This window comes from Alexandromys fortis, unplaced genomic scaffold (assembly GCF_014885135.2).
Source record: "Alexandromys fortis isolate MF-2015 unplaced genomic scaffold, M_Fortis_MF-2015_v1.1 scaffold_118, whole genome shotgun sequence".
NCBI classification, from domain to species: Eukaryota; Metazoa; Chordata; class Mammalia; order Rodentia; family Cricetidae; genus Alexandromys; species Alexandromys fortis.
The window spans coordinates 1,299,337-1,312,619 of NW_026068010.1; the positions used below are offsets into that span (position 1 = coordinate 1,299,337).

At 45.1% G+C, this 13,283-nt stretch overlaps 1 protein-coding gene across 4 annotated transcripts in view; it reads left to right on the plus strand.

Annotated features, from left to right (window-relative positions):
- The first annotated feature begins 215 nt into the window (after window positions 1–215).
- Window positions 216–13,283, plus strand: part of Pan3 (poly(A) specific ribonuclease subunit PAN3) — a 113,759-nt gene continuing 100,691 nt past the window's right edge. For all 4 annotated transcript variants that reach the window (XR_007595352.1, XM_050161856.1, XM_050161857.1 and 1 more), the window contains exon 1: window positions 216–774. Coding sequence is in view for 3 of the 4 variants with exons in the window: in XM_050161856.1 (XP_050017813.1) it covers window positions 357–774 (418 nt within the window). In the remaining variant the exon portion in view is untranslated. The remainder of the gene's footprint in view (window positions 775–13,283) is intronic.

A 13,283-nucleotide genomic window follows, 5' to 3' on the forward strand; every position in this document is an offset into this window, starting at 1 on the left:
AAATGGGATAAACAACTCGGAGGAACCGGAGCGCACGACGGCGAGTGGAGGCAGAGTTTTAAAAACAAGCCGGCTCCCTCCGCCGTGCCGTCCCCCTCCAGCCGCCGGCCGCCGCCGCTTTCCGGCTCCCCCACAGCCTCGGGCGCGCGCCAGCCGCGGCGCGTCCCGCGCGGCCCCTTTAAGGACAGCGGAGAGGGAGAATCCTCACTCGCCGCCCGCCCCTCCCCCTCCCCGGGCGGCTCCGGCTCCCTCAGCGGGCCCAACCCGCCCGCCCGGCTTCCATCCGGCTCCGGCGGCGGCTCCTTCCCGCCCTCGTCTATGGTGGCGGCGGCGGGGGACGAGGCTGCGGCGTGGCCATGAACAGTGGCGGCGGCCTCCCGCCCCCCTCGGCCGCCGCCTCCCCGTCGTCGTCCTCGCTGGCGGCGGCCGTGGCGGTCGCGGTCGCGGCCTCGTCGGGCGTCGGGGGCGTCCCCGGCGGACCGGCTGCGGGCGTGAAGCTCAAGTACTGCCGCTACTACGCCAAGGACAAGACGTGCTTCTACGGAGAGGAGTGTCAGTTCCTGCACGAGGACCCGGCCTCCGGCGCGGCCCCGGGGCTCGGCCTCCATAGCAACAGCGTCCCGCTGGCGCTGGCGGCCGCGTCGGGAGCCGGCTTTCCTCCCGGAGCGGTCCCGGGCGGGGGAGCGGGGCCGCCCGCGGGACCCAAGAAGCCGGAGCTGGGCGTCCCGGGAACGGCGGCAGCGGGCGGCGGACTCGATGGACCGCGGCTGGCAAGTGAGTGAGGCCCGGGCGGGGTGGTGTGGTACAGGCGGGCCGGTCGAGCGCGGGTGGGGACGAAGCCTGAGGCCGCCTGCTTCCCCTCACCTCCGGGGCGGCCCGGGAGGCCTAGGCCCCGCGTAGCCCTCCTTCCTTCTTCCTGCTTCCTCTCTCAGTCGCCGCGGGCGAGCCCGGGAGCTAGAGGAGGAGGCGGGTTTCCCGGGAGCGTGGGTGGATGGAAGTGTTGTTGGGGGGGGGGAGGGAGGCTGCTCCGGTAGTGGGTGCGAAGATGGGGGGGGATGGGCCGCGGAGTGTAAGCAAAGGGGTGTTGTTTCCGGGTGTGTATGTGTGGAAAGGGTGCCGGGTTTGCGAGCACATGTGTTCGTGCGTGCCCGTGTGGAGTGCCGTCTGCCTAAAGTTGAGGTTCACCAGTGGGTGTGTATGTGGGTAGGAGGCGGGAGGTGAGGGGCGGGCTTAAGGCTCATTAGCTTTGCTGGGAAGGACGCGAAAAGTTTTGCTAGAGGCTTTTGGGAGTAACGTTTGGGGTGTTGGAATTGCTTTCTAAGGATGTCGAAGGGGCGGGGTGGTGTACGAAGATCAGCTTTTTGTTTTGTTTGTTTTCGGTTTTTTTTTTTTAAGCTTGCACAAGTTCTATAGAGAGTTTGGACAAGGGAATTCCGAGGACTTGCTCTCTGGTAGCTTTCTGGAAGGCTCGAGTAAGTGAACTGGGTGTCCGCTGGAATCTTGTCTTACTCATAATGTTACATTGAGTGAACTCTCAGCATTGTGCCTCAAGAGCGTCTCGCACTACACAAGCTATCGTGAGAATAATTTCGGGCTGTGTCGTAGAGCTTTTTGAGTGGAGTTCGTTGTAACTATGAATGGTTTGTATAAGGTTGGCCTTGAACATTAAAGTAGGTCCCCGATTTCCCCTTGTTTTAGATCTTACAATAACGCATAGTTTATTTTTAAAAGCTTGCTTCTTTTTGAATGATGGACTTGTCTCTGTTTACCGAAGCTTATATGCATTAGATATTTCCTAAAGAATAGTTACTTTATTGCTGGGAGTTAGCCGTTAAATTTTAAATTTTTTTTAGTTACCTTTATCTGTATCTCTGTATGTTTGTGTGTGTGTGCCCACCATAGACAGCATTATAGAGGTCAGATGACAGTTTGGGGAAGTCATTTTTCTCCTATAGTGTAGGTCCTGGAGCTGGAATTCCGGTGGTCAGTCAGGCTTGGCAGCAGGCACTTTAATTACTGTGCTCAACAGGCCAGTGTTGTCTGTGTTCCCCTTCTCTTCCTTGTTTCCTTTTTCGTCATGGTTTCACTCTGTAGCCCAGGTTGGTCTGAACTGGAGACCCTGCTACCTCAGCCTCATGAGCTGGGATTACAGGTGTGCCATCATGCCCAATGGACGTTTTCTTCAAGGTAAATTTTAGGAAGCGAAGTTGTGGTTCCAGTTAATTTGAGGGTAATGTGTGATTGGAAAGGAAATGGAAAAAGAACAGTGTCTCTCCTGGTGTGCTTTCTGTTGCTGTGTTAAAACACCACTACTAAGCCGCCATTCTGTTTACAAAGCCAGGACAGGCTCCACAGCTACACAGAAAAACCCTGTCTTGAAAAACCAAGACAAAACAAACCACAAAACCCACCACAACCAAAAGCAACTTGGGGAGGAGGCAGGGTTCATAACCTGTTAGAGTCCATTGATGAGGGAAATCAGGCACAAGTAGGAACCTGGAGGCAGGAACTAAAACAGAGACCAAGGAGGAAGACTACTTACTGGTTCTTTCTCTGTCTTGCCCAGCTACCTTTCTGAAGCCCAGGTTCACCTGCCCAGGGGTGGTGCCTCCCTTAATAGACTGGGCCTTCCTCCATCAGTTGTCACTATATCTGGCCCTGTGACATTTCTTTAACACGATTGGCTTCTGTCTTCTTTCTTAGTAGGCTTGAATTAATAGCTGTTCTGACTGTGTACAACTTAGTTGTCCAGTCTGTTTCTCAAACTCTTAAGATAGCCTTCACCCACTAATTAGTGGTACAAGGAAATTAAAATAGACAACATATTCCAAATATTATGAAACATCTGAAATTTGTTAGTTGCTTACTGGTATTAGAACATTCAAGTGAATCTTTTTTTTTTTTTTTTTTTCTTCTAGACAGGGTTTCTCTGTAGCTTTGGAGCCTGTCCTGAAACTTGGTTTGTGTAGACCAGGCTGACTTTGAACGCACAGAGATCCCCACAGAGATCCCCGTCTCTGCCTTGAGAGCTGGGATTAAAGACATGCCACTTCAAATGAATATTTAAATGTAGCACAGTGCAGTGTCTTGTCAGCAAGAGATCATAGCAGAACTCCATGTTAGACTCCATGCTCCTCCATTGGTATTTTGTCTAGCCTCCTTGGAATTTTATGTTCATGTGCATATGCTTTTAGGCTTTTAATTGAAGTACTTGTTTAAAACTAGAATCATAGTCTGTTTCGTGTTGCTACAATAGAAAAACATAGATTGAACAATTTACAAAAAGGAATGTCAGGGTCTGGCAAGATGGCTCAGAGGGAAAGAACCAACTCCTGCAAGTCCTCTGATCTCTACATTTACTGCATTCCCACTTGTCACCAATAAATAAATGACATATTTAAAAAAGAGAGAGAGCCAGGCGGTGGTGGCACACGCCTTTAATCCCAGCACCTGGGAGGCAGAGGCAGGCAGATCTCTTGTGAGTTCCAGGCCAGTCTGGTCTACAGAGGTAGTTCCAGGACAGGTCCTAAAGCTACAGAGAAACCCTGTATCGAAAAATCAAATAAATAAAATAAAAAGAAAGAGAGAGAAATTCTTTTTTTTCTTTTTGTTTTTCGAGACAGGGTTTCTCTGTAGCGTTGGTGCCCATCCCGGAACTAGCTCTTGTAGACCAGGTTGGCCTTGAACTCACAGAGATCCGCCTGCCTCTGCCTCCTGAGTGCTGGGAATAAAGGCTTGCGCCACCACTGCCCGGCGAGAAGTTCAACTTTATAAATCCTCACACTTGGTAGATGGAGGCAGGAGTATCAGAAGTTAAAGGTCATCCTTTGTTACCTAAGAGTTAGACTGGGCTACAAGGAAACCCAAAGGAAAAGAAATGCATTTGTATTGGAGGTTGAAAAGTCCAGCATCAAGGTTTTTGACTGTATGGAAAAGACCTTCATATCATGCCCTCCTCAGCAGAAAGAACAAGAGTGCAGTGTAAAAGAGCAAGAGAATGCCAGACTGTTTCCATTATACATCTGATCCTGAGATAACTAGTCCGGTCTCCTCAACATCAGTCTGTCCATGAGAGAGAACCCCTGTGATAGAATATCTCCCTTTTGTTTGTTTTGCTTGTTTTTGGTGCAGCCCTGGCTGTCCTGGAATTTTCTTCTAGATCAGGCTGACTTCAAACTCAGATCTACCTGACTCTACCTTCCCGTGCTGTGATTAAAGGTATATGCCACCACCGCTGGGCAGAATCACCTCTTACTAGGCGTTCTTTTTGACCTCTGTTGCATTGGGTATTTAATTTCTAACGCATGAACTTCAGGGCTCATTCAAATGGAAGCATTTGGCTTCAGAACTCTAAAAAACATTGTCCTCACAATGCCCAATTCCTTGCTTCATCTCAGTAGTCACAAGACTGTTCACTCCTTCCACTATCAGCTTAAAAGTGCAAAGTCCGCAGTCATATTTAAGTCAGATATGGGAGGAGATGGAAAGGGTGATTCTGGAGGCACCTTCCTCTCTCCTGGAGTCTGTGTAGTTAAGTTACATGTTTCTAGCATTTAGTGCTTGAACAGATAGGTAAGGGTAAATGTTCTTATTCCAGAAAGGAATAGGTAGGAAAGGGGAATAGGTAGGAAAGGGGTAGTTTATCTCTAGTGGGACTTTTAAAATCTCTTACCTTGATTTTTTTTCCATTTTGACTTGGACACTGTTGACCTTACAATTCTGTGGTGTCGGGTTAGTGCTACTCAGGTATTTTCTGAGTAGGGGCTGTGAATGTGTGGCTCAAATTCCCTGTAAGACCCAAGGCTCTCCAGGACACCCTTTGAAAGTGGTTGTGAGCTTGTCACAGCCCCTTAGATTTTACATTGTGTGACAGTCTGTGTGACGTAAATCCTGTATCCCTTTCCTTGGCTGTGGAGTATGCTTCCTGGACTTCCTTGAACAGTAGCTTCTGGGAGCAAAGAACCTGAGGAATTTGGCAGCCAGCCTGAAAGGGCAATTGGGCCCTGGGCGCCTAGACTATTTTGCTTTCTCCAAGCTCCGGGTCAGTCCAGGGAGAGGCAATCTCAGAGGTCTTTAAATGTCCTAACTGGCATTTTCAGTGTATTCTTGACCCCTCTCCCCTTTACTTCCTATTATAGTTCTTTTTATTTTTCTTTTGTAACAGGGTTTTCTGTAGCTTTTGAAGCGTATCATGGAACTCGCTCTGTAGCTTTGGTGCCCATCCCGGAACTAGCTTTTGTAGACCAGGCTGGCCTCGAACTCCCAGAGATCCGCCTGCCTCTGCCTCCCGAGTGCTGGGATTAAAGGCGTGCACCAGACCTCATTATAGATGGTTGTGTGAGCTACCATGTGGTTGCTGGGAATTGAACTCAGGACCTCTGGAAGAGCAGCTAGAAGCCAGTGCTTTTAACCTCTGAGCCATCTCTCCAGCCCAGGTCTTCCTTCCTTCCTTCCTTCCTTCCTTCCTTCCTTCCTTCCTTCCTTCCTTCCTTCTTTCCTTCCTTCCTTCCGTTTTATGAGACAGAGTTTCCTCATGCAACTCTGGCTGTTCTGGAACTCACTTCTGTAGACGAGGGTGGCCTCAAAGTTGGAGATCTACTTGCCTCTCTGACTCCTGGTGCTAGGGCTAAAGGTTTGTGCCACTACCACCCTACAGTCTTTTTAAATTAAAAAAAAAAAAAAGGAACCCATGAGTTAAAATGGGGTTGCCTGCATGAGCATGGGTGTGGTATTACTGGGGCACAGACAATTTACCAGTGGCTACATTCCTGAAGAAAAATAATTTCTGTTCCCCCAGTAGCCATTAACTAGCAATAGCTCCTTGGCTAGGGGTGGGGATTCATGAGCTCTTTCCCCATCCACGCTGGAGTGTCGACATGTTCCATCTTGTGCAGTAACAAGTTCATGAGTTCCATGGTTGTGTCATGTCCAGAAGATAGTTTCAACAGTATTCATCCCCATCCTCCAACTTTTATTTCACACTCTTTCTGTCTCTTTCCCAGTGTTCCAAGAGCCTTGGGGCGGTGTGAGTGTGCCTGTGTGTGTTATAGATGCTAGCCTGTTTAGAGTACTCAACAGTTACCTTTTCTCAGTGCTTAAAGCAGTTGTGTTTCTCAGTTATTAACTGTTGCCCAGTGCAAAGGCCTCCCTAAGCGTCTCTGACCAGTGTTTCTTAGTGGAGTAAGTTGCTGGTGCAGCTGTGCAGAGTTGAAAGGTGAAGTTCGCAGAGCCCTCTGTCTTTAGCCAACTCCACGTTTGGCCACATTCTTGGTTTGCACTCCTAAATGTTCTCCGTGCTCTCACATAGTGAGGTTGCAGATTTTCTAAATCTTTCTGTTTAGCTTCTCTCTTTTTTTCTTTTTGTTTTTTTAAAAAAGATTTGTTTATTATGTATATAGTGTCCTTCCTGTATGTGTTCCTGCAGGGGGCCAGAAGAGGGCCCTAGATCTCATTCATTTTAGATGGTTGTGAGCCACCAGCCATGTGGTGGTTGAAAATTGACTGCAAGACTTCTGGAAGAGCAACCAGTGAATGCTCTTAATCTCTGGACAATCTCTCCAGCCCTTTGCGTGTCTCTGTGTCTCTGTCTCTGTCTCTCTCTCTCTCTCTCTCTCTCTCTCTCTTTCTCTCTCTCTGGTTTTTTGAGACAGAGTTTCTCTGTAGCTTTTGTGCCTGTCCTGGAACTAGCTCTTGTAGACCAGGGTCTGGCCTTGAACTCGCAGAGATCCGCCTGCCTCTGGAGTGCTGGGATTAAAGGCGTGAGCCACCACAGCCCAGCCCTAGTTTCTCTTTTAATTGCAAAATCTGTTTTTTTTTTTCTTTTCTTTTCAGACCTTGCAGACTGTTAAAGGCAGTTCGTTTGTATTTCCTATAGAAACTTCTGCCAGAAACCCTCATTCATTGTTCTGTTTCAGCTTCCTCTGGCAGGGACAGAAGTTGGCCAGATTTTGACACATTAAGGAGATGATGAGCTGTTTGCTTTTTAATAGGAAGGGCCTTGTTAGCTCATTTCTGAATAATATCACATTATATGAATGTATTATTTGCTTTCTAATTTTACTGTTAGTGGGCCCTTGGATTTTTTTTTTTTTTCGTTTTTCGAGACAGGGTTTCTCTGTAGCTTTGGAGCCTGTACTGGAACTAGCTCTTGTAGATCAGGCTGGCCTTGGACTCACAGAGATCCACCTGGCTGGATTGTTACTTTTTTTTTTTTTTAAAGATTTATTTATTTATTATGTTTACAACATTCTGCCTCGATGTATGCCCACACGCTGCCAGATACAGGTGGTTGTGAGCCACCATGTGGTTGACTGGGAATTGAACTCAGGACCTCTGGAAGAGCAGCCAGTGCTCTTAACCTCTGAGCCATCTCTCCAGCCCCCCCTGGATTGTTACTTTTTATCTATGAAGAAAAACAGTTATTTATGTGGACTAAGAAGTATAGCAGACAACTTCCTTACTAGCTTTGTAATCTTGGTCAGAGTGTCTAAGTCCAGTGTTTCTCACCTTGTAAATGAATTGTAATGCTGCAGGTGGAGTTGAGTAATGAGGAGAAATCAGGCAGCAATAGCACCTTTTTTTGGAGTAGTTAGGAAACTTTTGTGGAAGCTGGTAGGCCTGGCCTGGCACACAATATATCTCTATTATTTGTTATATTGCCCTTCCTTCAAGTGCATACTGGTACCTTTATACACTTAGACATGAGACTACACACAAAGCCTAATGTACTTTGTTTTTGAATCTTAATCATTTAGCTTATATTTTGTTCACATTTACATAGAGGTCTACCCATTTCTTCATAGCTGCATAACATTCACTTTATGCTTGTATTAATTTTTTTAATGATGTCTATTTAGGGGTGTGTGTTTTGCTTTTGTTTTCCTTTTGCTGGGTGATAGAATTTAGGGCTTTGTTCATGCTAAGAAATTTTTCTGACACTAAAATGTATGTCTAGGCTTAGAACATTTAAATTTTCTTTCTTTTTCTTTTCCTTTTTTTTTTTTTTTTTGAGACAGGGTTTTTCTGTAGCTTTGGAGCCTGTCCTGGAACTAGCTCTTGTAGACCAGGCTGGCCTCGAACTCACAGAGATCTGCCTGCCTCTGCCTCCCTAGTCCTGGGATTAAAGGCATGTGCCACCACTGCCTGACTACAAATAGTATTTAAAAATCTTAGATTATGGCAATCCTATGAGATAGTATTGCTTCCTTTTTAGAAGAAAAAAAGAATCTTAACTGAATTATTTATTCAAAGTCCTAAAACTAAGAAGTGGCAAAAGAAGGGGTTTTAATTCTTTTCTTGCATATCTGAATCATCATGGTGGGAAGTCAAGGGAACAGGACCTTGAAGCGGTCACTCAACCACTTTGCATCCACAGTTAAGAAGCAAAGAGTGATAAATGCTGGACCAGCCAGGTTTCTCCTTTTTTATGTAGTCCATAATGCCTATGGAGGGAATGGTGCCACCATTTGTGGGCAGGTTTTCCAACCTCGTTAACCCAGTTGTTACTCACAGAGGTGTTCAGAGGCCTGTCTCCCAGTTGGCAAGTGAAATTAGCTATCCAGGGGATTAATTCAAATGGTGGTGTGAGTTTAAGATGTGCAAGGCTCTGGGTTTAATCCCCAATACCAAATATTATAGAGAAAAAAGTTAACCAAAAGAATATAATAGGTATATGGTTTGATTACAAGAAAAAGTTGAAGTTTTTTATTTTTATTTTTTATTTTTATTTTTTAGATTTTTCGAGACAGGGTTTCTCCGTAGCTTTTTGGTTCCTGTCCTGGAACTAGCTCTCGTAGACCAGGCTGGCCTCGAACTCACAGAGATGCCTGCCTCTGCCTGGGATTAAAGGCTTAGCCACCACTGCCCGACGAAGTTTTATTTTTTTGAGGCAGGAGCTCACTTATCTTAGAACTTGCTGTTTATACTGGGCTGGTCTAGAACTCATAGAGATCCACCTGTCTGTGCCTTCAAAGTAATAGGATTAAAGGCATACACCACCAACCATGCCCAGCTGAATAATTTTATGATTAGTGTAAAAATGTTTTTGGTTTTTGAGACAGGGTTTCTCTGTGTAGTTCTGGCTGTCCTGGAACTCATTCTGCGGATCATGCTGGCCTTGAACTCATCAGCCCATCCCTGCCACCTGAGTGCTGGGACTAAAGGCCTGCACCACAATTGCAAAGATTTTTTTTTTAAGGCTATTGTTTTACTTTCCTTTCTATTGATATGTTAAAATACTCAGCAAAGACAGCTTAGTGGAGAAAGGGTTTGTTTGGTGCCCAGTTCCAGGTTACATCCATCTTGATGATGGGGAAGACAGCTGTAGGACTGTGTGATAACTGTACACAGTCAAGAAGCAGAGAGGGAAGAAGTATGCATGCGTTGGCTCTGCTCACTCAGACTGCACTGGATTCCCCTGAGAATGGAATGGTCCTGCCCACAATTGAAGTGGGTCTTCTAGGGACCGAAGAGATAGCTCCTCTCCAGGGTTAAGAGTGGATAGTGGTTCACACACCTGTAATCCCAGTACTTGGGAGGCAGAGGCAGATGGATCTCTGTGAGTTTGAGGACATCCAGGAATACATACAGAGAAACTTGGTTTTAAAAAACAACAAAAAAGAGTATCTTGCTCTTATAGAGGATTCATTTCTGGCAGTTCATAAACTCAGGCCATCCAACTCTTTTTCTGTCCTCTGCAAGTACTTGCACCTACTCATGATGTGCATGTGTGTACACACACACACACACACACACACACACAGTTAAAAAAAGATGATCCCTTCCACCTTGATCAATACAGTCATGACATTCCTCCCATCAGCATTTCTAGGGACCCATCTCCCAGGCAATTCTAGAGTCTGTCAGGCTAACAGAACTAACCATTAAAGTAGTGTGAATGCTCTTTATTTTGTGATGTGATTCTTATCTTGGAGAAACTGGGGAGTACTCCAGCATTCAGCAGAAATATTGGTGTATTAAGTTTTTTCCCTGTATAAACACTCTGTCTTTCAGCCAATTTATTCAGTTAGCCCTCTTTATACTGATTAAAAAACATTCACTCATTTAAAGACTATTAAATTTCTCAACTGTAAGTTCATAATTCAGTTATTTTGTATAAACTGCAGTTGTGTAGCCATCAGGTTTCTAAAAACTTTACAGATAGTATTTCATTGTTCTTCACAATGCAGTTGAGGTCTGTGGTATATTACTTTGTCATCTCCATTATGAGTATTTGCCCAAGACTGTGGCTGGTGAGTGGCAGAGCTGAGACCAGATGTTTTCCAAGGTATAACTGTTTGATTATTGAGGACTTCATAATGTCAGATTAAGGAATTCAGGTCTCGTCTCTTAGGATGAGTCCTAATTACTGTCATAATCTGTGAAGTATTTGCAGATGAAAGCTACATGGCATGCTTTGCTGGACGCTTTCTGTAAAGTGTCTTATGCATTTACATTCTTCAACATGCTTGGTTTTGTATGTTTTCTTTTGTATGCTTTCTTTTGCCATGATGTTTAGCGTTTAGCTCATGACTAGAAAGGCCAGGCATATCACAACAGGAATATAGGGCAAGCTTTTTAGCTCCAGTCTCTTCTCTCTGTCAGTCCTAACCCAGGATCCAGGGCATGATGGACTAGTACTTAGTATTCTACTACCAACCTGGGTCTCATACTTTTGGAGACTGGAGATTTCAAAATCCAGGCAAGAGTATGTTTGATATTAGCCATGAGCTCTTTTTTTTCCCTTGTGTTTTCACATAAACAGAAAAGGCAGACAGTTCCCTAATACTTTATACAGAGGTGAATCCCACTCATAATGCTTAATCATCTAAAAATCTCACCTCTTAGTACTGTAGCATTGTTTCAATGTATGAATTTGGGTGAACACATCTCAGATCATAGCATTCTGCTCCTAGAATCCCAAAAGTCCCTGTTCTTTTAACACGGAAACCACATTCATTCTGTCCCAGTAATTCTAAAAATGACTACATTCCAGAACCAAGACTTGAAGTCAAGAATCGTAACATAGCTTGGTGGTGGTGGTGGCCGTGCACCTTTAATCCCAGCACTGGAGAGCCCTAAACTTGGTGATCTTCTCAAGTTCAGGGTCAGCCTGGTCAAATGAGCTACTTCCAGGACAGCTGGGGCTTCACAGAGAGATCCTATCTCAAAAAACAAACAAGCCACACAAAGAATCTTAACATATCTGATGCAGATTAACTGAGGGTGTTACTCATCTTCAGGCAAACTTCTCTCTGAAACTGACCTCTAGCTCCACTGGTAGAGTGGGAAAGGATAGACATTTCCATTGTAGAAAAGGACTAGGGGTAGCACCCAGCACAACAAAGCCACAGAGGCTGGCGAATCATCTTCGTCCTCATGTTCTATCCTCAGGACTTAGTAAAAGGGGTTTGAGTCCCCTAGGCTGCTGAGATACTTGTTCCCCAAATTTTCCTGGGAGCAGTGTATAACATCATTGAATTGACTATTTGCTACCTCTGTGTCCTCAGGCTGATATTCCATGGCCGTACAGTTCTGGTTTCTTGAAGGTGATTCTGCCGTCACACTTTAACATGCAGTGCTGTAGGCCACTCTTATGGAAGACTCTCTTATGGTCCAGTTTTCTGACTGGTCCCCAAGGCTTTACAAATGCTCTTTGAAATGTAGGTCATCACCCATGTCTCTATTAAACTGCTGCACCCAATACTTCTGTAATTATCACTATAAGATGCTGCCAAGTTTACTGTTGTTCCTTTCCCAGTTGTAGCTGAATTGGGTTCACTCTAGCCATGATGGAGTAATAGCCAAGGAACACAGCATAAGAATTCAGTAAGGCTTAGACTTGAGGTGGCCCTCGGCAAGGAGAGCTGAAGTCCTGGTTATCTCTGGTTCCCTGAGTGAGCTGTTAGCAAGGTCCTGACTGCCTGTAGGTGACAGGGGTGGCAGACTGGGAGATAACCAGAACGTCCTCAAGGTGCACTGAAGGTTGCTTGATATTCTCTCATTATCTATCAGATACAGAATTTTTCTTTTCTAAATTTTTCTCTTTATAATTTTATGTTTCATCTTAAGATTGTTTCTAAATGTTTTCCTATGAGCAGTTAAGATAAACCATCTAGCATCTTCAACATTCATAAAACACTGCAGTTCTTTGCTTCAACTTGAGTTCAGAAAACATTAGGACACAGACATAGTTAAGTCAGGCTTTTGTCATGTTGTTATTTATTTTTTGAGACAGCCTTATTATGTAGTAAAGGTTGGCCTGGAACTTGCAGTAAGCTTCCTGTTCCAGTTCTGGGTACTGGACCACAGGTGTAGTCCATCTTTTGTCACTTTATAAGGATGTTCTTGTCTCCCTATTCCTGTACCTTGTTTCACATATTCATCTTAAGAACTCAGCAGGGGGCTGGAGAGATGGCTCAGTGGTTAAGAGCACTGTCTGCTCTTCCAGAGGTCCTGAGTTCAATTCCCAGCAACCACATGGTGGTTCACAACCATCTGTAATGAGATCTGGCGCCCTCTTCTGGTGTGTGGGCATACATGGAGGCAGAATGTTGTATACAGAATAAATAAATAAATCTTTAAAAAAAAAAAAGAACTCAGCAGAATAGTCTCTACTATTCATATTTCCTTTTAAGATTATTATTTTTAGCTGTGTGGCTATTGTGGAGGCTAGAAGAGGGCATTGGGTTCCCCTGGAGCTGGAGTTACTGCGGATTGTGAGCTGCCTGACGTGGGTGCTGAGAACCAAAATTGAGTCCTCTGCTAGTGCTCTTAACCTGATAAGACATTTTGCCAGCCGCCTTCTGTTCATATTTTCTTAACTTTCTGATCACTACCTCTTAAGTATCTGTGAGAAGATTCAAGTTCTGCTTGTGGATCTCCATTGACCCATTACCAGAATCACCTTTTATGGCTAACCCTATGTTGAAACTGCTTCCCCATTTTTAGCCTTTGTTGATATTATTGACACCTTGTTTCTGAGTACCAATTCTATTTTAGTTCTTCTGCAGCTCTAACAAAATATCTGAGATGAAGTAATGTATGAAAAACAGAAGTTCAGAAGGGGCTACGGGATCCCCTAGAGCTGGAGTTACAGATGGTTGTGAGTCACCATATATGCGCTGGGAACTGACTGGGTCCTCTGCAAGAGCAACAAGTGCTCTTAACCACTGAGCCAAATTTGAAATTTTAAAAATTCTGCCCTGTCATATGCCCAAGCAGCCTCTTCTTTTTTTTTTTTTTTTTTGGTTTTTCGAGACAGGGTTTCTCTGTAGCTTTGGTGC